The 26,877-nt window shown below is 45.0% G+C and overlaps 1 protein-coding gene across 3 annotated transcripts in view; it reads right to left on the reverse strand.

The window, feature by feature from the left end:
- Window positions 1-943: 943 nt before the first annotated feature.
- The window catches only part of LOC118391257 (neuroligin-3-like), a 33,555-nt gene continuing 7,621 nt past the window's right edge, over window positions 944-26,877 (reverse strand). For all 3 annotated transcript variants that reach the window (XM_035782458.2, XM_035782456.2, XM_035782460.2), the window contains 3 exons: window positions 26,227-26,412; window positions 5,284-6,073; window positions 944-3,545 (listed from right to left, as the gene is read on the reverse strand). In XM_035782458.2, coding sequence (XP_035638351.1) covers window positions 2,666-3,545; window positions 5,284-6,073; window positions 26,227-26,412 — 1,856 coding nt within the window. In that variant the 3' untranslated portion in view covers window positions 944-2,665. The remainder of the gene's footprint in view (window positions 3,546-5,283; window positions 6,074-26,226; window positions 26,413-26,877) is intronic.

Consider the following 26,877-nt stretch of genomic DNA (forward strand, 5'->3'; position numbering starts at 1 on the left):
GAATTTTCCTGTGCAGGAAGAAATTCAAATTATAGTGTATTTGAGGTTTTAAAAGGCTTCTAAAGTTTGTAATTTCCACTGAAATGTCAAACTTGATTTGCCCTAACAAAAAATGTATCAACCCCTACAAAAAAAGTCCATTAATTATAATCCACATAATAATTCAGATTTCCTGTTGCTGCATAATTACTTTCCTGCTGTGAGAAACAGGGTGAAATTAAGATAGCAGATCTGTAGGCCTTTTTACTGTAGGTGTGATCATCATGTGTGATTATGTGTGGGCTGCTGCATGGACAGTTTATTCTCTCTTAGTAGCCAGGCTATTCATGGTCTGCATAGTATGTGTGCTGCCTATCTGAGGTACGTAAAGGACACCACATGGTCAATGAAAGCAAGCTCTGGCTGGTGGGTGTGTTCGGCTCTTCAGAGAAGCATCTTCAGGAAACACAGAGAGATATGAAGAATGTGCAGACAAAAGTATAAAACAAAAGGCAGACCATGGAAATGCCACTGGACTGACATTGATTAAGTAGACTAACAAGGGGACATTGAGGGCTGGATCCAGCTGCTGCCCTCCCTCCCCTCCCTCATCCCTGACCCAGTTGATGTCAAAGCCCACTCCTTACAATGGTCCCAGTGTGCAGCTGGAGCAAACACCACACTGTCTTTTTGGAGTGTGCCTGTAACCTCTTATCCTCTTTGACTTTCCCCAGTCTTAGCCCTTGACCAAAATATCAACATACAGTTGCAAATGTACCATAGATTATGATAATATGCCAAAGCTGAAAGCCCTGATGCCTCAAAATCCAAGCTGAAATTGTGCTGTTTGTTTTCCGTTGAAAAATAATCTTGATATGTGATACAATTGAATTAGATTGGCCATCTGACTCATAGTAAAGCTGATACATTTTTTAAAGCTGATGGATTTTGACAAGAAGACAACTCAGTTCCAAAAAATCTTTAATCAGCCCATTGATATTGAACAGTAGTATTAGTCAATTGTGTTCTATGATCGTATCAAAGAAAGCAAGATGACAATAATTCTCAGAGCGATGTGCATTCTCCCAGAATAATACTGTGAAGTGTTCACATTGAATTCAAAAGACACTTTCATAGTAATGCTTCAAAACGTGTTATGCTGCAAAATCTGGGTTTTGTGTAAATGGGATGAAGCCTATGGGTGAATCTCAGCTTGCTCAATCTGCAATATTTTAAGCAAAACTCTTTAAAATCTGATTGATTCAGGTAGTTTATACATACAATTGTGATATACTTAATTATCTTACTGAATACCTTTATATTCATATAAACAAATAACAATAAAAAAAACTGCTGGTCTAAGTTTATTCTGTACAAACAAGCCAAGCCAATGGAATCATATCAGTTGGTTAGGGTAGGTGCCATCTTAAGCTATTCTCTGTTTATAACAAAGCAGAAGTCGCATTCGCAGAACGGGTTTAGCAAAAGAAGACACAGTCAACTGAAAAATAACAAAGGTACTTAAACAGACGACCATAGATCGGATTACAATACTAATATGATGAAAGCCAATACTTCAAACAAATGTCAAACAAATGTCTTACCAATTTACACTTGTACATTGCACTTTGCATGTGCGCAGACACGCTCACAAACATACGCGCACGCAAACAGACACAAACACACATACACACACACACACAGTCACACACAGACACACACACACACACACACACACACACACACACACACACACACACACACACACACACACACACACACACACACACACACACACAGTCACACACACACACACACACACACACACACACACACACACACACACACACACACACACACACACACACACACACACACACACACACACACACACACACACACACACACACACACACACACGAACGCACACATGTTGTGCATATTCAAATAGAAATATTGTTTGGATAAATGTGATACTTTTACTACAAATTGTAATCAATGTTGTAGTAAAGGTTCAATTCATCACAGTCACCGTAACAGCATTTCTCTAAGCAGAGAATGTTACAGTAACAAGCCATTCTTTAGTCAGGAAGTAAAAAATACCCTTTTAAGTTGTGAGTAACATGAGGAATATGTATAAAAATGCTTCATAACACAGATTTTCTGCTTTTTACAAATGTCCTTCAGTCAGGGATGAGTCCAGATGTTAATTGTTCCACAAAGAATTGTTGAAAATCAAAACAGATATCATAGTAAGAAAAAAGCTTCCCGTACAAATCCAACTGTACAAACACTATACTGAGGTTGTACAAAAAAGAACCAAATAAATGTTACCCTCAAAAGACAAGAATGGGAAATAAAAAGCTTTTTTTCCCCACGTTTTAACCAGCTCACAAAGGCTTTTGAAAATGATTATAAGAAAATGACACTGCTTATAGACCTCCTTCTGTGAGGAAGAGGAAGCAGTAGTATTATATTGGCGGCGATTCTGCACACTTTGAGCAGAAAAAGCTTTGTATGGCTCTTGCAGTATGAACATAAATTCAAACGTATCTTACCCACGCATCCCATACCAACTACTGTTTTGTATTCATTCCTAAACTACTGTACAGCACAGCACACACATCAACTCACCTCTACAATCTCTGTCCCCTGTGGTCTGTATGTCATCTGTCCCAGGCTGGGTCTATACTCGGGTGGTGGAGTGGGAGTGGGGCAGGCCTGTGGAGTTGTACCCGGCTGGGAAGGTACTGTAGGGGTGCATATTGGGAAGGCCCATCAAGGAGTTGGGGATCATGGTGATATTGTTGGGTGTCATCAAGGGGATGTCGTCTGGTGAGCGGCGCAGGGTCATGGTGTAGTCCATGTTGGTGGAGAGGTGCAGGGGGTCGTGAAGGTCATGAAGGTCATGGAGGTCGTGGAGATCATGGAGGTCATGCAGGTCATGCAGGGTGTCACACTGGTTCATCTGGCTGCTCTGGGTCATCTGATGGGACAGGCTCTCGTCGATGGTGGTGGTGGTGTGGCTCACTTCGTTGCCGTTGCTCTGTCGCTGGGGGCTGGCTTGATGGGGGCTGCCGTGGCCATCCTGCCGGCTGCGCTTGTCCTTACGGTAATAGAGCGCGGCAAAGGCCAGCACATTGAGGAACAGCAGTGAAGCGCCCACAGCGATGGTGACACTCAGCTCAGTGGAGTAATCTCTCGGGTTAGCCACAATCAGAGGACCCGTTTCCTCCTCATCCCCGTTACTGCTGTGGGCCGTGGAGACAGGCGGACGCTTGGTGGTGCCAGTCCTCTTACCGTTGGAGTTGGTGGTGTCCTGGGGAGGGACCTTGGTGGTGGTGGAGGTGTATTGGAACATGTCATGGAGGTTATACAGGTGGGGCACCAGGTGCTTCCAGAAAGCTACCTTGGTGGCACGGTAGTGGTCGCGGATGCGAGGCTTCAGGCCGATGTGAAGGTACAGCTGGTCATGGGGGTTGTACTTGGACCAGGCCACCTCCTCAAAGCGGTTGGCCTTGGTGTGGATGAACTTGGTGTCCTGAGGAACTGGCTTGTTGGGATCCCTGCAAACAAACAGTGAAGACAGGGATCAGAGATTGACTACCCACATAGAAGACATTAAACTTTCATTTGTTTCATTATGGGGGATGTCAACAGGCAAGTTGTGAGCTGTGAGACTGGTTGATGTAATGTCACAGAAATGTCTTTCTGGGTAAGTCTCTAAGAGCGTCCCACACCTGGATTGTGCAACATTTGTCCATTATTCTTAAAACAATTATTCAAGCTCTGTCAAATAGGTTGTTGATCATTGCTAGACAACCATTTTCAGGTCTTGCCATAGATTTTCATGTAGATTTAAGTTAAAACTGTAACTCGCCCACTCAGGAACATTCACTTTCTTCTTGGTAAGCAACTCCAATGTAGATTAGGCCTTGTGTTTTAGGTTATTGTCCTGCTGAAAAGTGAATTAATCTCCCAGTGTATGTTGGAAAGCAGACTGAACCAGGTTTTCCTCTAGGATTTTGCCTGTGCTTAGCTCCATTCCGTTTCTTTTTTATCCTGAAAAGCTCCCCAGTCCTTAACGATTACAAGCATACCCATAACATGATGCAGCCACCACTACACTGGAAAATAAGTAATGTGTTGTATTGGATTTGCCTCAAGCATTACATTTTGTAGTATTACTTAAGTGCCTTGTTGGAATATTTGTATTATGTACGGGCTTCCTTTTTTTCACTCTGTCAATTAGGTTGGTATTGTTGAGTAACTACGATGTTGTTTATCCATCCTCAGTTTTCTCCTATCACAGCCATTAAATTCTGAAACTGTTTTAAAGTCACCATTGGCCTCATGGTGAAATCCCCGAGTGGTTTCCTTCCTCTCCGGCAACTGAGTTAGGAAGGATGCCTGTGTCTTTGTAGTGACCGGGTGTATTGATACACCATCCAAAGTGTAATGAATAATTTCACCATGCTCAAAGGGATATACAATGTCTTCTTTTGATTTTATCTACCAATAGGTGCCCTTCTTTGTGAGGCATTGGAAAACCGCCCTGGTCTTTGTGGTTGAATTTGTGTTTGAAATTCACTGCTTGACTGAGGGACCTTACAGATAATTGTACTGCATGTGTGGAGTACAGAGATGAGGTAGTCATTCAAAAATCATATTAAACACTATTATTGCACAAAGAGTGAGTCCATGCAACTTGTCAAGCAAATGTTTACTCTTGTACCTATTTAGGCTTGACATAACCAAGGGATTGAATACTTATTGACTCGATATTTGAACTTTTCATTTGTAAAAACTAAAAATAATCCTAATTCCACTTTGACATCACAAGCTGTGTGTAGTCCACTGACAAAAAAATCTAAATGTAATAATTTTTTATTTCAGGCTGTAACACAAAATGTGGAATAAGTCAAGGGGTGTGAATACTTTCTGAAGGCACTGTACATGTGAAGTGCATCTATACTGTATGTCTATAAATATTGGTTCTTCTGCACAGGCTTCAATGCGCATCTAAATATGATTAGGAAAACTTTTGGGGAAAATACATGGACATAAATGGTTAATGTACAGCTACAAACTAATTAAAAAGGCAGACTAACTAAATGGAGCACAGAGATATATACACACAATTTCAAAAATTAGAACCACCAATTAGCATCATGTATTGACCTCCACTAAACACAGGACGGAAACCAATTGTACAGAGTTGACCTCAGCCATTTTTTAGAATATTTAACTCATTATTTTTACTATACAATCAAGGCTGACCAGATCTTAGTGTATTGTACTCACCCACTCTTAGCGAAGTTAGTCCAGTAGGTCATGACCACAGCACTGAGCATGATGTCATTCCTGGAGAAATTGCACGGGAACAGGTCAGTGGCTCCCACCATGGGGATGCCAAACACATAGGGCACCTCGTCCCCGTGGGCCGAGTCCGACCACACAGGCTTCATCAGGCTCTGGCAGTGGTGGTAGAAGGCGTAGAAGTATGTGGGCGAGCCGTAGCGGGCGTGCAGGTCAGCCGTCACCACTGAGGGCTCCACCCACTGGTGGTCAGTGAACAGGGCAACTAATGTCTTCCTCCTGGTCTCCGGGTTGTCCCTGTCGGCCCAGTCCGTGTACATGAACTTGATGGTCTCCCTCAGAGTGTCCTTCCCCTCCGGGTAGCCATACAGGCTGTCCACAAAGTCCGACACAGCAAAATCAAAGTCGCTGCCAGATACGCCGTCCTCCAGGTCCACAACAGTCTCCACAAAGCGCAGCCCTTCCCCCTGGTTGACGCCCAGCATGATGTCATAGTTGAGGAACTCGCCCTGCTCCATCAGGATCTCAGGATCATCAGGGATGACATCACCATCGATGACGGGGCCAAAGGCTACGTGGTAGCGGGCTGGCTGGATGTCCTGCTCCACCAGCTCTCTGGCACTCTTCTTCTGCAGGCAGGACACCATGTCCAGGGTGTCCAGCACGTTGCAGCCCACCCTCTCGGCCAGCATGCGGGTGTACTTGACAGGCTGATAGTTGACGGCCCAGCTGGACAGGGCTGAGCCACTCTGGATGATGGCTCTGTGGAACAGGCCTGAGGAGATCACAGCACAGTCAGGCACAAACATAGATCAGAGGAGGGCTGTTTGGTCAACAACCATCTGAGATGGTCTACCCTGCAGTATAATATATTGGTAGCTTCATAGGATCTCTATCTAGGTTCTGATGATGAGAGGTCAGTTTTGACCAGACTTTTGATGATAATTTGTGCTCACCGCACAATTTCATCTGAGATGGTGATAGACAAACCTCATCAACATTGCTTTTTCAATCTGTGTATCTGCAGTCTCAGTTAACTTTCATTTTCCTTTAACGAAAGATAAATCACTAAATAATATCGAGGGAAAGGATGGAACTCTAAAAATGATATGAATTCTAATTGAGAGTGTATATTTCACAATTAAAAATAAAGCTTAGTAAGTGGTGCATATGCAAGGTCTCACAACATTGGCCACATTAAAAAAGGGATTTGAATTAATTAAACTCTCACTCAACACAAAGGCATCATATTTGTGGCACTCATCTTGAAGAGTACTGATTTTGGGAATGAGTCACGATGGAAAATGTAAATTTACACAAAAAAAATGACATTTTTGTGAATACACACAGTAGCCTTGTTGAAAACATCACTGTTAAATGAACCTTTAAGATTACATTTTAAGAAACACTATTAATTCAACCTAGCTCTGTGCAAGAATTGGTCCAGTGAACTTGATGTGGAATATCTCTCTCTCTCTCTCTCTCTCTCTCTCTCTCTCTCTCTCTCTCTCTCTCTCTCTCTCTCTCTCTCTCTCTCTCTGCTGACACTCACAGCTCCCTCTCTCTCTCTCTCTCTCTCTCTCTCTCTCTCTCTCTCTGCTGACACTCACAGCTCCCTCTCTCTCTCTCTCTCTCTCTCTCTCTCTCTCTGCTGACACTCACAGCTCCCTCTCTCTCTCTCTCTCTCTCTCTCTCTGCTGACACTCACAGCATGTCCATCAGAACCAAGTGTAATGGAGGTCCGTGGACAGCCAGGCAAACCAAATAATAAACATTGACAGAAACCATGCTCCAAAATCAATACCACATCAGGGGGTGTGTGAGCAGGTGTGTATGCGATAACAGGCAGCCCTCATGCAGGGAACTACACACACCACAGTAGCACACACAAAGTCAGTCATTGCATCGTGCCTCAATAGCTGCGTCCTCAGGGAACTCTCTAACCAAAGACTACTTGGCTATGTGGCAGGGCCACCATTTTATTTGACAAACGTGTACAGTAATTTGATTGTGCATCAGAAGTTTCTCTCTATTTATCAATTAGCCCATGTCAAAACATCTTTCAGATTGGTAAATTAGTCTAGTCAACTACCTAAACTTGTATGAATCATGCTCGAATTACCGACCGTGCATGCAGGGAACGTGCCCAGTGGCCCTGACTTCCAGGGGGATATTGTTAGGCACTCACTCAGAAATCATATTAACAAGTCATGGCAAAATGGGTATAATTCAGACCTGGGATTACCTGTAGTTTAAACTGTTTGTGGAAAGTAACTCTTCCCACAAATATAGTTTGTAAAAGCGGAAATTATTTATTATTATTATTATTATTAATATATATATATATATATATATGCAGTTTATGTATAGATAAATCAGATCAAGCCTGAACTGTGCAACATAGTAGGGAGTTGAAGTTTCCAACAGGCCAAAATTCTACACAGTTTAGCGCAGAAAACGTGGTAATTAACTACAATGACCATAATCTATTGCACGCCCGGTCTGTGCGGAGCAAGACATGGAGACGGAGAGAAGAGAGAAGGCCAATCGAGAGGGATAGAAAGCAGTTGCTTCGCAAGCCTGAAAATGGTTACACTAGTGACCATATCCCCCGTGCATCCCGCAAAGGCGGAGGTGTTGCTAACATTTACAATAGAAAATTTTAAATTTACAAAAAAAAAAGACATTTTCGTCTTTTGAGCTTTTTATAGCTACTGTTTACAGGCCTCCTGGGCCATATACAGCATTCCTCATTGAGTTCCCTGAATTCCTATCGGACCTTGTAGTCATAGCAGATAATATTCTAATCTTTGGTGACTTTAATATTCACATGGAAAAGTCCACAGACCCACTCCAAAAGGATTTCGGAGCCATCATCGACTCAGTGGGTTTTGTCCAACATGTCTCTGGACCTACTCACTGTCACAGTCATACTCTGGACCTAGTTTTGTCCCATGGAATAAATAATGTTTTTCCTCATAATCATGGACTATCGGACCACCATTTTATTACGTTTGCAATTGCAACAAATAATCTGCTCAGACCAAGGAGCATCAAAAGTTGTGCTATTAATTCACAGACAACACAAAGATTCCTTGATGCCCTTCCAGACTCCCTCTGCCTACCCAAGGACGTCAGAGGCCAAAAATCAGTTAACCACCTAACTGAGGAACTCAATTTAACCTTGCACAATATCCTAGATACAGTTGCACCCCTAAAAACTAAAACATTTGTCATAAGAAACTAGCTCCCTGGTATACAGAAAATACCCAAGCTCTGAAGCAAGCTTCCAGAAAATTGGAACGAAAATGGCGCCACACCAAACTGGAAGTGTTCCGACTAGCTTGGAAAGACAGTACCATGCAGTATCGAAGAGCCCTCACTGCTGCTCGATCATCCTATTTTTCCAACTTAATTGAGGAAAATAAGAACAATCCAAAATGTATTTTTGATACTGTCACAAAGCTAACTAAAAAGCAGCATTCCCCAAGTGAGGATGGCTTTCACTTCAGCGGTAATAAATTCAAGAACTTCTTTGAGGAAAAGATCATGATCATTAGAAAGCAAATTACGGACTCCTCTTTAAATCTACGTATTCCTTCAAAGCTCAGTTGTCCTGAGTCTGCACAACTCTGCCAGGACCTAGGATCAAGAGAGACACTCAAGTGTTTTAGTACTATATCTCTTGACACAATGATGAAAATAATCATGGCCTCTAAACCTTCAAGCTGCATAATGGACCCTATTCCAATTAAACTACTGAAAGAGCTGTTTCCTGTGCTTGGCCCCCCTATGTTGAACATAATAAAAGGCTCTCTATCCACCGGATGTGTACTCACTAAAAGTGGCAGTAATAAAGCCTCTCTTGAAAAAGCCAAACCTTGACCCAGAAAATATAAAAAACTATCGGCCAATATCGAATCTTCCATTCCTCTCAAAATATTTTGAAAAAGCTGTTGCGCAGCAACTCACTGCCTTCCTGAAGACAAACAATGTATACAAAATGCTTCAGTCTGGTTTTAGACCCCATCATAGCACTGAGACGGCACTTGTGAAGGTGGTAAATTACCTTTTAATGGCATCAGACCAAGGCTCTGCATTTGTCCTCGTGCTCCTAGACCTTAGTGCTGCTTTTGATACCATTGATCACCACATTCTTTTGGTGCTAAATACGGCTGTTAGAATCCTGACTAGAACCAAAAAATGTGATCATATTACTGTTACTGTAATTTCATTATTTCCAATATGTTTTCATTAATTGAATTCACTTAGTCTATTTTATGAGAATTTGTAAGATTCTTATTTGCATAAAATAGACGGAGACCAGTCTTATCAATAATGGATAATAGCATTTATTCTTGGAGCGCGCTCTCATGTATCCACGAACAACAGTTAATATACAAAACATGACGTAATTTCATTGCTTCTAGAATGAATCTCCTCCTCCCGACTGAGACAAAGCAAGTTTAAAAGTTCATTCCGACTCACTAACGCACACACAGGACACACAACATAGCTGAATTAACTCTTGACCCCTCACAATTATCGATCACCACTTAGCTGACAGTTCTAGTTAACGGAAACCTGGGAATGCACTCACTACCTTATCTAAAACACCCCAGAGTTAAGTTTCGTCGGTTCAACCATAGGTTAAAGACCTTTTCTGCTTACTTAAAAAAAACACACCTAATCTCCTCCAACCTGGCTGGAATGGTATTTATTTAAATGTAATTACCCCCTGTTTCAGGCTCCACAATCCCTCACTTATGAACTCATATTGTTAATCAGATATAATAAAACAGAGTATAAGTTTACTTAGTTACAGTTCTATTTAAAATGGGGATATTGTTTAGTCATTTATTCATACAATTCCTAACAATTACTCCAGTGCTAGCCTCTCTACACTGTTAAGGCAAGGGCTGATTTCAAGGTTTTACTGCTAACCTACAAAGCATTACATGGGCTTGCTCCTACCTATCTTTCTGATTTGGTCCTGCCGTACATACCTACACGTACGCTACGGTCACAAGACGCAGGCCTCCTAATTGTCCCTAGAATTTCTAAGCAAACAGCTGGAGGCAGGGCTTTCTCCTACAGAGCTCCATTTTTATGAAATGGTTTGCGAGAATGTGAGAGACGAGACTTGGTCTCAACCTTTAAGTCTTTACTGAAGACTCATCTCTTCAGTGGGTCATATGATTGAGTGTAGTCTGGCCCAGGAGTGTGAAGGTGAATGGAATGGCTCTGGAGCAACGAACCGCCCTTGCTGTCTCTGCCTGGCCGGTTCCCCTCTCTCCACTGGGATTCTCTGCCTCTAACCCTATTACAGGCGCTGGCTTACTGGTCACTGGCTTACTGGTGCTCTTTCATGCCGTCCCTAGGTGGGGTGCGTCACTTGTGTGGGTTGAGTCACAACCTTGGGTTGTGCCGTGGCAGAGATCTTTGTGGGCTATACTCAGCCTTGTCTCAGGATGATACGTTGGTGGTTGAAGATCTAATCTAAGATCTAATCTTTGGTGATTTTAATATTCACATGGAAAAGTCCACAGACCCACTCCAAAAGGATTTCGGAGCCATCATCGACTCAGTGGGTTTTGTCCAACATGTCTCTGGACCTACTCACTGTCACAGTCATACTCTGGACCTAGTTTTGTCCCATGGAATAAATAATGTTTTTCCTCATAATCATGGACTATCGGACCACCATTTTATTACGTTTGCAATTGCAACAAATAATCTGCTCAGACCAAGGAGCATCAAAAGTTGTGCTATTAATTCACAGACAACACAAAGATTCCTTGATGCCCTTCCAGACTCCCTCTGCCTACCCAAGGACGTCAGAGGCCAAAAATCAGTTAACCACCTAACTGAGGAACTCAATTTAACCTTGCACAATATCCTAGATACAGTTGCACCCCTAAAAACTAAAACATTTGTCATAAGAAACTAGCTCCCTGGTATACAGAAAATACCCAAGCTCTGAAGCAAGCTTCCAGAAAATTGGAACGAAAATGGCGCCACACCAAACTGGAAGTGTTCCGACTAGCTTGGAAAGACAGTACCATGCAGTATCGAAGAGCCCTCACTGCTGCTCGATCATCCTATTTTTCCAACTTAATTGAGGAAAATAAGAACAATCCAAAATGTATTTTTGATACTGTCACAAAGCTAACTAAAAAGCAGCATTCCCCAAGTGAGGATGGCTTTCACTTCAGCGGTAATAAATTCAAGAACTTCTTTGAGGAAAAGATCATGATCATTAGAAAGCAAATTACGGACTCCTCTTTAAATCTACGTATTCCTTCAAAGCTCAGTTGTCCTGAGTCTGCACAACTCTGCCAGGACCTAGGATCAAGAGAGACACTCAAGTGTTTTAGTACTATATCTCTTGACACAATGATGAAAATAATCATGGCCTCTAAACCTTCAAGCTGCATAATGGACCCTATTCCAATTAAACTACTGAAAGAGCTGTTTCCTGTGCTTGGCCCCCCTATGTTGAACATAATAAAAGGCTCTCTATCCACCGGATGTGTACTCACTAAAAGTGGCAGTAATAAAGCCTCTCTTGAAAAAGCCAAACCTTGACCCAGAAAATATAAAAACTATCGGCCAATATCGAATCTTCCATTCCTCTCAAAATATTTTGAAAAAGCTGTTGCGCAGCAACTCACTGCCTTCCTGAAGACAAACAATGTATACAAAATGCTTCAGTCTGGTTTTAGACCCCATCATAGCACTGAGACGGCACTTGTGAAGGTGGTAAATTACCTTTTAATGGCATCAGACCAAGGCTCTGCATTTGTCCTCGTGCTCCTAGACCTTAGTGCTGCTTTTGATACCATTGATCACCACATTCTTTTGGTGCTAAATACGGCTGTTAGAATCCTGACTAGAACCAAAAAATGTGATCATATTACTGTTACTGTAATTTCATTATTTCCAATATGTTTTCATTAATTGAATTCACTTAGTCTATTTTATGAGAATTTGTAAGATTCTTATTTGCATAAAATAGACGGAGACCAGTCTTATCAATAATGGATAATAGCATTTATTCTTGGAGCGCGCTCTCATGTATCCACGAACAACAGTTAATATACAAAACATGACGTAATTTCATTGCTTCTAGAATGAATCTCCTCCTCCCGACTGAGACAAAGCAAGTTTAAAAGTTCATTCCGACTCACTAACGCACACACAGGACACACAACATAGCTGAATTAACTCTTGACCCCTCACAATTATCGATCACCACTTAGCTGACAGTTCTAGTTAACGGAAACCTGGGAATGCACTCACTACCTTATCTAAAACACCCCAGAGTTAAGTTTCGTCGGTTCAACCATAGGTTAAAGACCTTTTCTGCTTACTTAAAAAAAACACACCTAATCTCCTCCAACCTGGCTGGAATGGTATTTATTTAAATGTAATTACCCCCTGTTTCAGGCTCCACAATCCCTCACTTATGAACTCATATTGTTAATCAGATATAATAAAACAGAGTATAAGTTTACTTAGTTACAGTTCTATTTAAAATGGGGATATTGTTTAGTCATTTATTCATACAATTCCTAACAATTACTCCAGTGCTAGCCTCTCTACACTGTTAAGGCAAGGGCTGATTTCAAGGTTTTACTGCTAACCTACAAAGCATTACATGGGCTTGCTCCTACCTATCTTTCTGATTTGGTCCTGCCGTACATACCTACACGTACGCTACGGTCACAAGACGCAGGCCTCCTAATTGTCCCTAGAATTTCTAAGCAAACAGCTGGAGGCAGGGCTTTCTCCTACAGAGCCCCATTTTTATGGAATGGTTTGCGAGAATGTGAGAGACGCAGACTTGGTCTCAACCTTTAAGTCTTTACTGAAGACTCATCTCTTCAGTGGGTCATATGATTGAGTGTAGTCTGGCCCAGGAGTGTGAAGGTGAATGGAATGGCTCTGGAGCAACGAACCGCCCTTGCTGTCTCTGCCTGGCCGGTTCCCCTCTCTCCACTGGGATTCTCTGCCTCTAACCCTATTACAGGCGCTGGCTTACTGGTCACTGGCTTACTGGTGCTCTTTCATGCCGTCCCTAGGTGGGGTGCGTCACTTGTGTGGGTTGAGTCACAACCTTGGGTTGTGCCGTGGCAGAGATCTTTGTGGGCTATACTCAGCCTTGTCTCAGGATGATAAATTTGTTGGTGGTTGAAGATCTAATCTAAGATCTAATCTTTGGTGATTTTAATATTCACATGGAAAAGTCCACAGACCCACTCCAAAAGGATTTCGGAGCCATCATCGACTCAGTGGGTTTTGTCCAACATGTCTCTGGACCTACTCACTGTCACAGTCATACTCTGGACCTAGTTTTGTCCCATGGAATAAATAATGTTTTTCCTCATAATCATGGACTATCGGACCACCATTTTATTACGTTTGCAATTGCAACAAATAATCTGCTCAGACCAAGGAGCATCAAAAGTTGTGCTATTAATTCACAGACAACACAAAGATTCCTTGATGCCCTTCCAGACTCCCTCTGCCTACCCAAGGACGTCAGAGGCCAAAAATCAGTTAACCACCTAACTGAGGAACTCAATTTAACCTTGCACAATATCCTAGATACAGTTGCACCCCTAAAAACTAAAACATTTGTCATAAGAAACTAGCTCCCCGGTATACAGAAAATACCCAAGCTCTGAAGCAAGCTTCCAGAAAATTACAGGCGCTGGCTTACTGGTCACTGGCTTACTGGTGCTCTTTCATGCCGTCCCTAGGTGGGGTGCGTCACTTGTGTGGGTTGAGTCACAACCTTGGGTTGTGCCGTGGCAGAGATCTTTGTGGGCTATACTCAGCCTTGTCTCAGGATGATACGTTGGTGGTTGAAGATATCCCTCTAGTGGTGTGGGGGCTGTGCTTTGGCAAAGTGGTTGGGGTTATATCCTTCTTGTTTGGCCCTGTCCGGGGGTATCATCGGATGGGGGCCACAGTGTCTCCTGACCCCTCCTGTCTCAGCCTCCAGTATTTATGCTGCAGTAGTTTATGTGTCGGGGGGCTAGGGTCAGTTTGTTATATCTGGAGTACTTCTTCTGTCTTATCTGGTTTCCTGTGTGAATTTAAGTATGCTCTCTCTAATTCTCTCTTTCTCTCTTTCTCTCTCTCTCTCGGAGGACCTGAGCCCTAGGACCATGCCTCAGGACTACCTGGCATGATGACTCCTTGCTGTCCCTAGTCCACCTGGCCGTGCTGCTGCTCCAGTTTCAACTGTTCTGCCTGCGGCTATGGAATCCTGACCTGTTCACTGGACGTGCTACCTGTCCCAGACCTGCTGTTTTCAACTCTCTAGAGACAGCAGGAGTGGTAGAGATACTCATAATGATTGGCTATGAAAAGCCAACTGACATTTACTCCTGATGTGCTGACTTGCTGCACCCTCGACAACTACTGTGAGTATTATTATTTGACCATGCTGGTCATTTATGAACATTTGAACATCTTGGCCATGTTCCTTTATAATCTCCACCCGGCACAGACAGAAGAGTACTGGCCGCCCCTCATAGCCTGGTTCCTCTCTAGGTTTCTTCCTAGGTTTTGGCCTTTCTAGGGAGTTTTTCCAAGCCACCGTGCTTCTACACCTGCATTGCTTGCTGTTTGGGGTTTTAGGCTGGGTTCACTTAAATACATGATCTAAGTGATTGACAGTTGGTTTTCAGGGTCAAAAAAGTATGCCTTATTTACTGAAGAACTAGTAAAATAGTGATTTTGACAGACAGCATAAGCAGCAGCAGCCCTACATGAGATGATTACTTTGAATGAAATAATAAAGTCATGGGGCCTCCCAAAGTGGCGCAGCGGTCTAAGGTGTCACTACAGACCCGGGTTCGATCCCAGGCTGTGTCACAACCGACCGGGAGTACCATAGGGCGGTGCACAATTGGCCCAGCATCGCCCAAGTTAGGGGAGGGCTTGGCCTGGGGGCCTTTACTTGGCTCATCACACTCTAGCAACTCCTTGTGGAAGGCCAGACGCCTGCAGGTTGACAGTTGGATGGTGTTTCCTCCGACACATTTGTGCGGCTGGCTTTCGGGTTAAGCGGACGGGTGTTAAGAAGCGCAGATTGTCTGGTCATGTTTTGGAGGACGCATGACTCAACCTTCGCCTCTCCCAAGCCCGTTTGGGAGTTGCAGCGATGAGACAAGATCGCAATTGGATATCATGAAATTTGGGAGAAAAAGTAGGTAACATTTTGTAGCATTTTATTATAATAATAAAGTCATAAAATAAAAAATGTATTAAAGTAAAGTAATGTGAATAAATGATGGTTAATAAGTGATAAGTAGAAATGGGCATTCACTACCGTTTTTTCATTTATTTTAATTTTTTATTTAAACTTTATTTAACTAGGCAAGTCAGTTAAGAACAAATTCTTATTTACAATGGTGGACTACCTCGGCCAAATACTAACCCAGACAACGCTGGGACAATTGTGCGCTGCCCTATGGGACTCCCAATCACGGCCTGTTGTGATACAGCCCCTAGAACGAGATGCAGTGCCTTAGACCGCTGCGCCACTCGGGAGCCCAAATGGGACTTTCAATGTTTTTATTCTGTTTTGTTACAGCATTCAACCCACATAATGCATACTGTCAGATAAAGACAGTATATTCAGAGGGCCATAGATTACAGTTAGTGCAAGACCCTGAGCATTGAGCTGAAGGGTAGCTTCAGGCTACCAGGACATACATCACATCCACTAACCAAAGCATACATGTCTGGAAAACAAAGGACAAATCCCACTGCCCTTAAATTATCCACTTTGATTATACTGTATGCTTCACCTTAATTATTCACTTAACTGACCTTCCTGTTTTTTACTTTTTTATGATCCCATCAAACCAAATGTGGCCTGTAGTGAAACAAGCTCATTTTACACAACCAGGCAGTGGAAAAACATCTGGAAAACATGGCGATATAATATATTTTTATTATATCGCCAACGGTGATCGTGGTTCTTAATTAATGCTTGAAAAATATATGATATAAAGACTTGGGTAGTCTGTCTGTATACCACAGTATCACGCTGGCTCACACAATCTCAGTGAGAGGGGCCTAAGCTGGCTCTGGTGCCGTTAGAGCTGTGGCCTGATGTAATAAAGGGCTGATTGATTAGAGGAGAAGAGGTGGTGTGTGTGTGTGTGTGTGTGTGTGTGTGTGTGTGTGTGTGTGTGTGTGTGTGTGTGTGTGTGTGTGTGTGTGTGTGTGTGTGTGTGTGTGTGTGTGTGTGTGTGTGTGTGTGTGTGTGTGTGTGTGTGTGTGTGTGTGTGCGGTTGTGGGAGATGTAAAGGCACAGATGCCACTATCTTTGTTTCAGATTGAGTGACATTCCTCAATTCATTCACAACCCTCCTTCCATTTACTCTCGTGAGGGTAAGAAAGAAATACGAGCAAATCTTTTTGAAACGCTGGGGATAAATTAGTGAGTGTAAAACAGAGTGAGGTTTAAAGATTATTATATTGATTAATAGATGCTGCACAGTATGTGCTGTGTACACATGTCTTGATGAATAAAATGTAAATATATAAATTTAAAATGATAGATAGCTAGATAGTTAGACTCCATCCATACACTACCTTGAATTTATAGGTGGATCTGTTAAAGGGGTTCACTCTTTAAGAGGCAAAGCTTTTAGTCTGATTATATTGAGGAGAGGAGAACAATAGCCATCACTTAACTGTACCACTGCCCTACCACCCTAGCCACATATCCAAACAATCCACTTCCTCTGAAGGACTCGATTGGATCCCTTTGGAGTTTGGGGTCTGGTTCACAAATAGAGTACATTTTGCATCCCTTTGATATTTTAAGTAGAAATTGTTTACCAATAGTGAATTTCAAAAGCCTGTTAAATTAAATGAAGTGCATTTTGAAGTGCATTTTGACATGAAGATTTTAACCCGCTTAACCCCAAATGTATTGAAGGTTTCACTATCACTGTAAAGCTCTAGTTATGTTTTTGCTTTGACAAAGACCTTTCTGAAGATTTGTATTTATTTAATGTGATTAGTGATTCATTTACGTCTGTCCCTCATTTTATCGTCAACCCAGTTATGTGAACTGAACTCGTTTGAGTTCGGATCCGGATCCAGCGCTCTTTGTCTTGCGCCCCCAAGGGAGTATGATGGAGCGGTGGCTGGGTGCAAGGGATTCTTGCTCCAGCTCGATCTATACTTGGCTACCATTCGCCCGACTCCCTCTGGTGAGGAGAGCGTGAGTGTCCGCGTCTCCTGCCTGTCGGGCAGAGCCCTGGAGTGGGCCAACGCGGTTTGGAACAGCCCAGACTCCGCAAGGGACCACTACTAACGGCTGTTCCACCTTAGGTAGGAGACGAGGAGTGCGCAGGACTTCACGCTGGAGTTTCGGACCTTGGCCGCTGGAGCGGGGTGGAATGACAGGGCCCTGATGGACCACTACCGGTATAGCCTCCGAGAGGATGTCCGCAGGGGGCTAGCTTGTTGGGACGCCACCCTCTCCCTCGACGAGCTCATAGACATGTCAATCCGACTGGACAACCTGCTAGCTGCCCGCGGGCGTTCAGAATTGGCCCTGTTGGTTCCACCTCCCAGCCCACCCGCTCCAATACCTATGGAGTTAGGGGGGGCCGCATCGAGGGGGAACCAGAGGAGGAGGCTCCTCCTGCACCAGCTGTGGTCGGAGAGGACACACTGCCGACCGGTGCTGGAGGAGCTCGTCTGGGAGTTGAGAGGGCAGGCAGAGCACTTCTCTGTCACCCCAGGTGAGTCAGCACCAAAGTCACCCAGAGCTCCCTGTTTGTCACATGTTTTTACTAATCTCTTCCCCTGAGTTTTCTCCCTCTCTCCAGCATAAGGCACTAGTCGATTCAGGCACAGCTGGGAACTTTATGGATCGCAGACTCGCTCGTAGGTTAGGGATTCCACTGTTGCCGATATATCCACCCTTCCCCGTGCACTCCTTAGATAGCCGACCGTTATGGTCAGGGCTGGTCAGGGAGGCCACGGTTCCACTGGACATGGTAACGCAGGGGGATCATAAGGAGCGGATTAGTCTCTTCCTTATTGATCCACCTGCGTTTCCAGTGGTGCTGGGGGTTCCCTGGCTGGCTAGTCACAATCCTAGGATTTCTTGGAAACAGGGGGCTCTCTAGGGGTGGTCAGAGGAGTGTTCAGGTAGGAGTATAGGAGTTTCCATTGGTGCCACGATGGTGGAGAGTCCAGACCAGGTTTCCACTGTGCGCATTCCCTCAGAATATGCCAATTTGGCTATCGCCTTCTGTAAAAAGAGGGTGACAAAATTACCACCTCATCGATGAGGGGATTGCGCGATAAACCTCCAGGTAAACGCAGCACTTCCCAGGAGTCACGTGTACCCATTGTCACAGGAGGAGACAGTGGCTATGGAGACATATGTCACTGAATCTCTGGGGCAGGGGTACATTCGGCCCTCCAAGTCACCTATCTCCTCGAGTTTCTTTTTTGTGAAAAAAAGGAGGGAGGCCTGCGTCCGTGCATTGATTATAGAGGTCTAAATACCATCACATTGGGGTTTAGTTACCTGCTACCTCTCATCGCTATGTCAGTAGAATCTTTTCACGGAGCGCGTTTTTTCACTAAACTGAACCTCAGGAGCGCGTATAATCTGGTGCGTATCCGGGAGGGAGATGAGTGGAAAACCGCGTTTAGTACCATATCTGGCCATTATGAGTACCTCGTCATGCCGTATGGGTCTTTCAATCCTTTGTAGACAAGATTCTCAGGGACCTGCATGGGCAGGGTGTGGTGGTGTATATCGATGATATCCTGATCTATTCCACCACACGCGCCGCACATGTGTCTCTGGTGCGCAAGATATTTGGGCGACTGCTGGAGCATGACCTGTACGTCAAGGTGGAGAAATGTGTGTTCTCCAAACAAGCCGTTTCCTTCCTGGGATCATTTCCACCTCGGGGGTGGTGATGGAGTGTAACCGCGTCAAGGCTGTGCGTAATTGGCCGACTCCGACCACGGTGAAGGAGGTGCAGCGGTTTTTAGGGTTTGCCAAATACTACCGGAGGTTTATCCGGGGTTTTCGCTAGGAGGCAGCTCCCATTACCTCACTGCTGAAGGGGGGGCCGGCGCGTTTACGGTGGTCAGCAGAGGCAGGCAGAGCTTTCAATCGTCTGAAGGCGCTGTTTACCGACACTCCCGTGTTGGCCCATCCGGACCCATCTTTGGCGTTCATAGTGGAGGTGGAAGCGTCCGAGGCTGGGGTTAGAGCCGTGCTATCACAGCGCTCGGGCACGCCACCGAAGCTCCGCCCCTGCACTTTCTTTTCGAAGAAGCTCGGTCCGGCAGAGCGAAACTATGATGTTGGGGACCGGGAGTTGTTAGCTGTGGTAAAAGCTCTGAAGGTGTGGAGACATTGGCTTGAGGGGGCTAAGCACCCTTTCCTCATCTGGACTGACCACTGTAAACTAGAGTATATCCGGGCAGCGAGGAGACTGAATCCTCGTCAGGCAAGGTGGGCCATGTTTTTCACCAGATTTAGGTTTACTATCTCCTATAGACCAGGTTCCCTTAACACTAAGGCCGACGAGCTGTCCCATCTCTATGACACCGAGGATCAGTCCATCGATCCTACTCCCATCCTTCCAGCTTCACGTCTGGTGGCACCGGTGGTATGGGAGGTGGACGCGGACATCAAGCGGGCATTACGATTGGAACCTGCGCCTCCACAGTGTCCAGCGGGTCTTCAGTATGTGCTGTTTGGTGTTCGTGATCAATTGATTCGGTGGGCTTATACGCTTCCCTCTTCAGGCCATCCGGGTGTTGAGAGGACAGTGCGAGGTCTTAAGGGAAAGTACTGGTGGCCCACCTTAGCTAAGGACGTGAGGTTTTATGTCTCCTCCTGTTCGGTGTGCGCTCAGAGTAAGGCTCCTAGACACCTGCCTAGAGGGAAGTTACAGCCCATCCCCGTTCCACAATGGCCATGGTTCCATCTGTCGGTGGATTTTCTCACCGATCTTCCCCCATCTCAGGGGAACACTACGATCCTGGTTGTTGTGGATTGGTTTTCTAAGTCCTGCCGTCTCCTCCTGTTGCCCGGTCTCCCTACGGCCCTACAGACTGCGGAAGCCCTGTTTACCCACATCTTCCGGCACTACGGGGTGCCTGAGAACATCGTTTCTGATCGGGTTCCCCAGTTCATGTCCCAAGTTTGGAGGGCGTTTATGGAGCGTCTGGGGGTCTCGGTCAGCCTGACCTCGGGTTATCACCCCGAGAGTAATGGGCAGGTGGAGAGAGTGAACTAGGATGTGGGTAGGTTTCTGCGTTCGTATTGCCAGGACCGGCCAGGAGAATGGGCGAGATACGTTCCATGGGCGGTGGTGGCTCAGAACTCACTCCGCCACTCCTCCACGAACATGTCGCCTTTTCAGTGCATGTTGGGCTACCAGCCGGTCCTGGCACCGTGGCATCCGAGCCAGACCGAAGCTCCTGCGGTGGAGGAGTGGGTACAGCGCTCAAAGGAGACCTGGAGGGCCGGCATGGAATCACTCAAGGAATCACTCAAACAAGCTGGTGGGCGGCAGAAGAGGAGCGCTGACCGCCACCGCAGTGAGGCCCTCGTGTTTGCACCGGGAGACAGCGTCTGGCTCTCGACCCTCCACCTGCCCTGCCGGAAGCTGGGGCCGCAGTGTGTGGGGCCATTTAGTCCTGAGGAGGATGAACGAGGTGTGTTATAGGTTACAGCTCCCTTCTTACTATCGTATTAACCCCTCGTTTCATGTGTCTCTCCTCGGGCCGGTGGTAGCTGGTCCCCTGCAGGAAGGTGATGTGCCGGAGGTCCCTCCGCCCCCTCTGGACACGAGGGGTCCCCGGCATACACAGTACATTCCTTTCTGGACTCTAGACGCCGGGTGAGGGGCCTACAGTACCTTGTGGACTGGGAGGGGTACGGTCTGGTGCTGGGAACCGGTGGGGGACATCTTGGATCCATCACTGCTGAGGGAATTCCATCGCCTCCATCCGGATCGCCCTGCGCATCGCCCTCTGGGTCGTCCTCGAGGCCGGTGTCGGCTCGCTGCAGGAGCCGCGCGTCAGGGGAGGGGGGTACTGTCACGACTTCCACTGAAGGTGGCTCCCCTTCCTGTTTGGGCGGCGCTCAACGGTTTTGTGGATGGTATTGTTTGTATTTTTCCGGACTGTTTGTGTCCTGTTTTGGGCCGGTGATTTATTCACCTGTTGTTTTGGCATGACCTTTTCTCACCGGAATAAATACATTTTTCCTTAAACCTCTGCTCTCTGCGCCTGACTCCGCACCCACCACTCCTAGTTACGTAACAGGCAGCACCGGTAATATGTACATGTAGGTAGAGCTATTAAAATTACTATGCATAGATGATAACAACAGAGAGTAGCAGCGGTTTAAAAGAGGGGGGGAATGCAAATAGTCTGGGTAGCCATTTGATTAGATGTTCAGGGATCTTATGGCTTGGGGGTAGAAGCTGTTAAGTCTCTTGGACCTAGACTTGGCGCTCCGGTACCGCTTGCCATGCGGTAGCAGAGAGAACAGTCTATGACTTGGGTGGCTGGAGTATTTGGAATTTTTAGGGCCTTCCTCTGACACCTCCTGGTATAGAGGTACTGGATGGCAGGAAGCTTGACCCCAATGATGTACTGAGCCGGTCGCACTACCCTCTGTAGTGCCTTGTGATTGGACCCCGAGCAGTTGCCATACCAGGCAGGGATGCAACCAGTCAAGATGCTCTCAATTGTGCAGCTGTAGAAACTTTTGAGGATCTGAGGACCCATGCCAGATCTTTTCAGTCTCCTGAGGGGGAATAGATTTTGTCGTGCCCTCTTCACAACTCTCTTGGTGTGCTTGGACCATGTTAGTTTGTTGGTGACATGGACACCAAGGAACTTGAAGCTTTCAACCTGCTCCACTGCAGCCCCATTGATGAGAATGGGGGCGTGCTCGGTCCTCTTTTCCTCTAGTCCACAATCATCTCCTTTGTCTTGATCACGTTGAGGCAGAAGTTTTTGTCCTGTCACTACACGGCCAGATCTCTGACCTCCTCTCTATAGGCTGTCTCATCGTTGTCGGTGATCAGGCCTACCACTGTTGTGTCATCGGCAAACTTAATGATGGTGTTGGAGTCGTGCCTGGCCGTGCAGTCATGAGTGAACAGGGAGTACAGGAGGGGACTGAGCACCCCTGAGAGGCCCCTGTGGTGGGGATCAGCATGGCGGATGTGTTGTTATCTACCCTTACCACCTGGGGCGGCCCATCAGGAAGTCCAGGATCCAGTTGCATAAGGAGGTATTTAGTCCCAGGGTCCTTAGCTTATTGATAAGCTTGGAGGGCACTATGGTGTTGAACGCTGAGCTGTATTCAATGAATAGCATTCTCACATAAGTGTTCCTTTTGTCCAGGTGGGAAAGGGCAGTGTGGAGTGCAATAGAGATTGCATCATTTGTGGATCTGTTGGGGCGGTAGGCAAATTGGAGTGGGTCTCGGGTTTCTGGGATAATGGTGTTGATGTGAGCCATGACCAGCCTTTCAAAGCACTCTGTGAGTGATCCGGGTCGGTAGTCATTTAGGTACATTACCTTAGTGCTCTTGGGCACAGGCACTATGGTGGTCTGTTTAAAACATGTTGGTATTACAGACTCGGTCAGGGAGAGGTTATAAATGTCAGTGTAGACACTTGCCAGTTGGTCAGCGCATGCTCACAGTACACATCCTGGTAATCTGTCTGGCCCTGCGGCCTTATGAATGTTGACCTGCGGAGAGCGCGATCATACAGTCTTCCATAACAGCTGGTGCTCTAGTGCATGTTTCAGTGTTATTTGCCTCGAAGCGAGCATAGAAGTAGTTTAGCTCGTGTCACTGGGCAGTTCTCTTTGTAGTCTGTAATGGTTTGCAAGCCACATCCGACGAGCGTCAGGGCCGGTGTAGTACGATTCAATCTTAGTCCTGTATTGACGCTTTGCCTGTTTGATGGTTCGTCGGAGGGCATAGCGGGATTTCTTATAAGCTTCTGGATTAGAGTCCCGCTCCTTGAGAGCGGCAGCTCTAGCCTTTAGCTCAATGCGGATGTTGCCTGGCTTCTGGTTGGGGTATGTACGTACGGTCACTGTGGGGACGACGTCATCAATGCACTTATTGATGAAGCCAATGACTGATGTGGTGTACTCCTCAATGCCATTGGAGGAATCCCGGAACATATTCCAGTCTGTGCTAGCAAAACAGTCCTGGAGTTTAGCATCTGCTTCATCGGATCACTTTTTTATTGATCTAGTCACTGGTGCACCTGCTTTAATGTTTGCTTGTAAGCAGGAATCAGGAGGATAGAATTATGGTCAGATTTGCCAAATGGAGGGCGAGGGAGAACTTTGTATGCGTCTCTGTCTGTGGAGTAAAGAGTTTTTTTCCCTCTGGTTGCTGACAAAAATTTGGTAAAACGGATTTAAGTTTCCCTGCATTAAAGTCCCCTGCTACTAGGAACACCGTTTTCTTGTTTGCTTATGGCGGAATACAGCTCATTCAATGCTGTCTTAGTGCCAACCTCAGTCTGTGGTGGTATGTAAACAGCTACGAAAAATACAGATGAAAACTCTCTAGGTAGATAGTGTGGTCTACAGCTTATCATGAGATGCTCGCCTGAAGTAGAGTAATAGTTTGAGACTTCCTTAGATATCGTGCACCAGCTGTTATTTACAAAAATTCATAGTCCGCCAAGCCTTGTCTTACCAGACACTGATGTTCTATCCTGCTGGTACAGCGTATAACCAGCCAGCTGTATGTTGATAATGTCGTCGTTCAGCCACGACTCCGTGAAGCATAAGATATTACAGTGTTGAATGTCCCGTTGGTAGTTTAATCTCTGCGTAGATCATCGATTTTATTCTTCAAAGATTTCACGTTTGCAAGCAGAATGGAAGGAAGTGGGGGTTTATTCAATCGCCTACGAATTCTCAGAAGGCAGCACGCCCTCTGGCCCATTTTTCTCCACCTCCTCTTCACGCAAATCAAGGGGATCTGGGCTTGTTCCCAAGAAAGCAGTAAATACTTTGCGTCGGGCTCGTCAGACTCGTTAAAGGAAAAAAAAGGATTCTGCCAGTCCGTGGTGAGTAATCGCAATCCTGATGTCCATTACTTCAGCAACATTATGTACAAAATAAGTTTAAAAATAAGTTACCAACAACGCAAATATACGAACAAAAAAACACAATCGGTTGGGGCCACGTAAAACGTCAGCCTTCTTCTCCGGCGCCATTTTGGTGAAACTATTCCTTTTTTAGTTGAGGATAAGGGTTGTATACTGCGCATTCAGAAAGTACTCAGACCCCTTGACTTTTTCCACATTTTGCTACATTAATGTCTTATTCTAAAATGTATTCAATAGTTTTTTTTTCTCGTCAATTTACATACAATAACCCACAATGACAAAGCAAAAACAGGCTTAGAAATGTTTGCACATAAAATATAATGATAATAAATATCACATTTACATAAGTATTCAGACCCTTTACTCAGTACTTTGTTTAAGCACCTTTGGCAGCGATTACAGCCTCGAATCTCCTTGGATATGACACTACAAGCTTGGCACCCCTGTATTTGATGAGTTTCCTCCTATTCTTTTTTGCAGATCCTCTTTAGCTCAGTCCCTGCCAGTGAGAGTTCAATCTTGGTTTCATCAGACCAGAGAATCTTATTTCTCATGGTCTTAGAGTTGTTTAGGTGCCATTTGGCAAACTCCAAGCCTTTTACTGAGGAATGGCTTCCGTCTGGCCACTCTACCATAAAGGCCTTATTGGTGGAGTGCTACAGAGATGGTTGTCCTTCTGGAAGGTTATCCCATCACCACAGAGGAACTCAGAAGCTCTGTCAGAGTGATCATCGCGTTCTTGGTCACCTCCCTGACCAAGGCCCTTCTCCCCATTGCTCAGTTTGGCCAGGTGGTCAGCTCTAGGAAGAGTCTTGGTTCCAAAGGTGGTTCCAAAGGCCACTGTGTTCTTGGGGACCTTCAAGGCTGCAGACATTTTTTGGTACCCTTCTCCAGATCTGTGCCCCGACACAATCCTGTCTCGGAGCTCTACGGACGATTCTGTCAACCTCATGGCTTGGTTTTTACTCTGACATGCACTGTCAGCTGTGGAACCTTATATAGACAGATGTATGCCTTTCCAAATCATGTCCACTCAATTGAATTTACCACAGCTGGACTCCAATCAAGTTGTAGAAACATCTCAAGGATGACCAATGGAAAAAGGATGCACCTGAGCTCCGTTTTGAGTCTCATAGCAAAAGGTCAGAATACTTATGTAAATAAGATATTTATATTTTACATTTTTTATAACTTTGCAAACATATCTAAAAACCTGTTTTCACTTTGTCATTATGGGGTATTGTGTGTAGATTGACGAGGGAAAAATATAATTTAGTACATTTTTTAATAAGGCTGTAACATAACAAAATGTCGAAAAAGGGAAGAGATCTGAATACTTTCCAAACACACTTTATAATGTAAATGTAAAACTAAATAATGGCATAATACAGAAATATAACATTTTTGCATTTTTGCATTAAAAACATCAAAGTACAAATAAAAGCAGATAACAGTAGATCTGTTTCAACACAGTGAATAAAGTCACTTCCCTGAAGCAATACTACAGAGCACAACACATTAATGTTAATGCTCCACATAAAGCTATACATTGAGATGAAGTACCAGATAATGTAGTACCTAGTATGTGTCTGTGAAAACTGCAGGCTGAGGAATCACTGGGTCTGTGTGTGTTTATCATGTGATAAAGTTATATAAAGTCATTCTCATTGGGCATGAGATTCACTGGTGACTATCCCCATCCCATCCCACCCCCCCTGCCCTGTCTATCCAGGTTGAGTTTTAGTCTTACCCTCAGAGTGATGGGACAGTGTGAGCAGGCTGACGCAGGATGCTCCGATCCCAGATCCAAAGACAGTGATGCGACCAGGGTCTCCTCCAAAATAGCCAATGTTCTTGCTGATCCAACGCAGGGCTTGGATCTGGTCCAGGAGTCCATAATTTCCTTTAGCTGCCTGGTCACCTGTACTGAGGAACCCTGAAGTGTACAGCAGAGGATATTAGTGTTATTTAACTTCTTTCTTGTCACACTTTTATCTGTGATTTACCATACCAGAGCAGGTTAAATACCTAGCTCAGTACATCATTCTCCTCCTCCTCCACTTTTTCATAAGGATACTCTCACTGCATGGTTCCTTGAGTTGCAACCAGTCTTTTTCTCCAATATGCATTCTCCACTATGCATTCTCCACTATGCATTCTCCACTATGCATTCTCCACTATGCAGTATCAATCACAGAGAGAGGGGCAGGCCCTTTCCGCCCCTCACACAGAGATACATGAAGTGTTACAGCTGGAATCTCGCTCCTATAAGAAAGACTCCAGACCTTGGCTGTGATTCCTGCATCCCTTCCTATTTAAATCAGTCTTCCAGGCTTGACAAAAGCAGTCAATTTCTCTGCAGGTTAGTTCAAAAAAGATTAACAGTGTTTTGGAATATTGT

This window comes from Oncorhynchus keta, chromosome 12 (genome assembly GCF_023373465.1).
Source record: "Oncorhynchus keta strain PuntledgeMale-10-30-2019 chromosome 12, Oket_V2, whole genome shotgun sequence".
Lineage (NCBI taxonomy): Eukaryota > Metazoa > Chordata > Actinopteri > Salmoniformes > Salmonidae > Oncorhynchus > Oncorhynchus keta.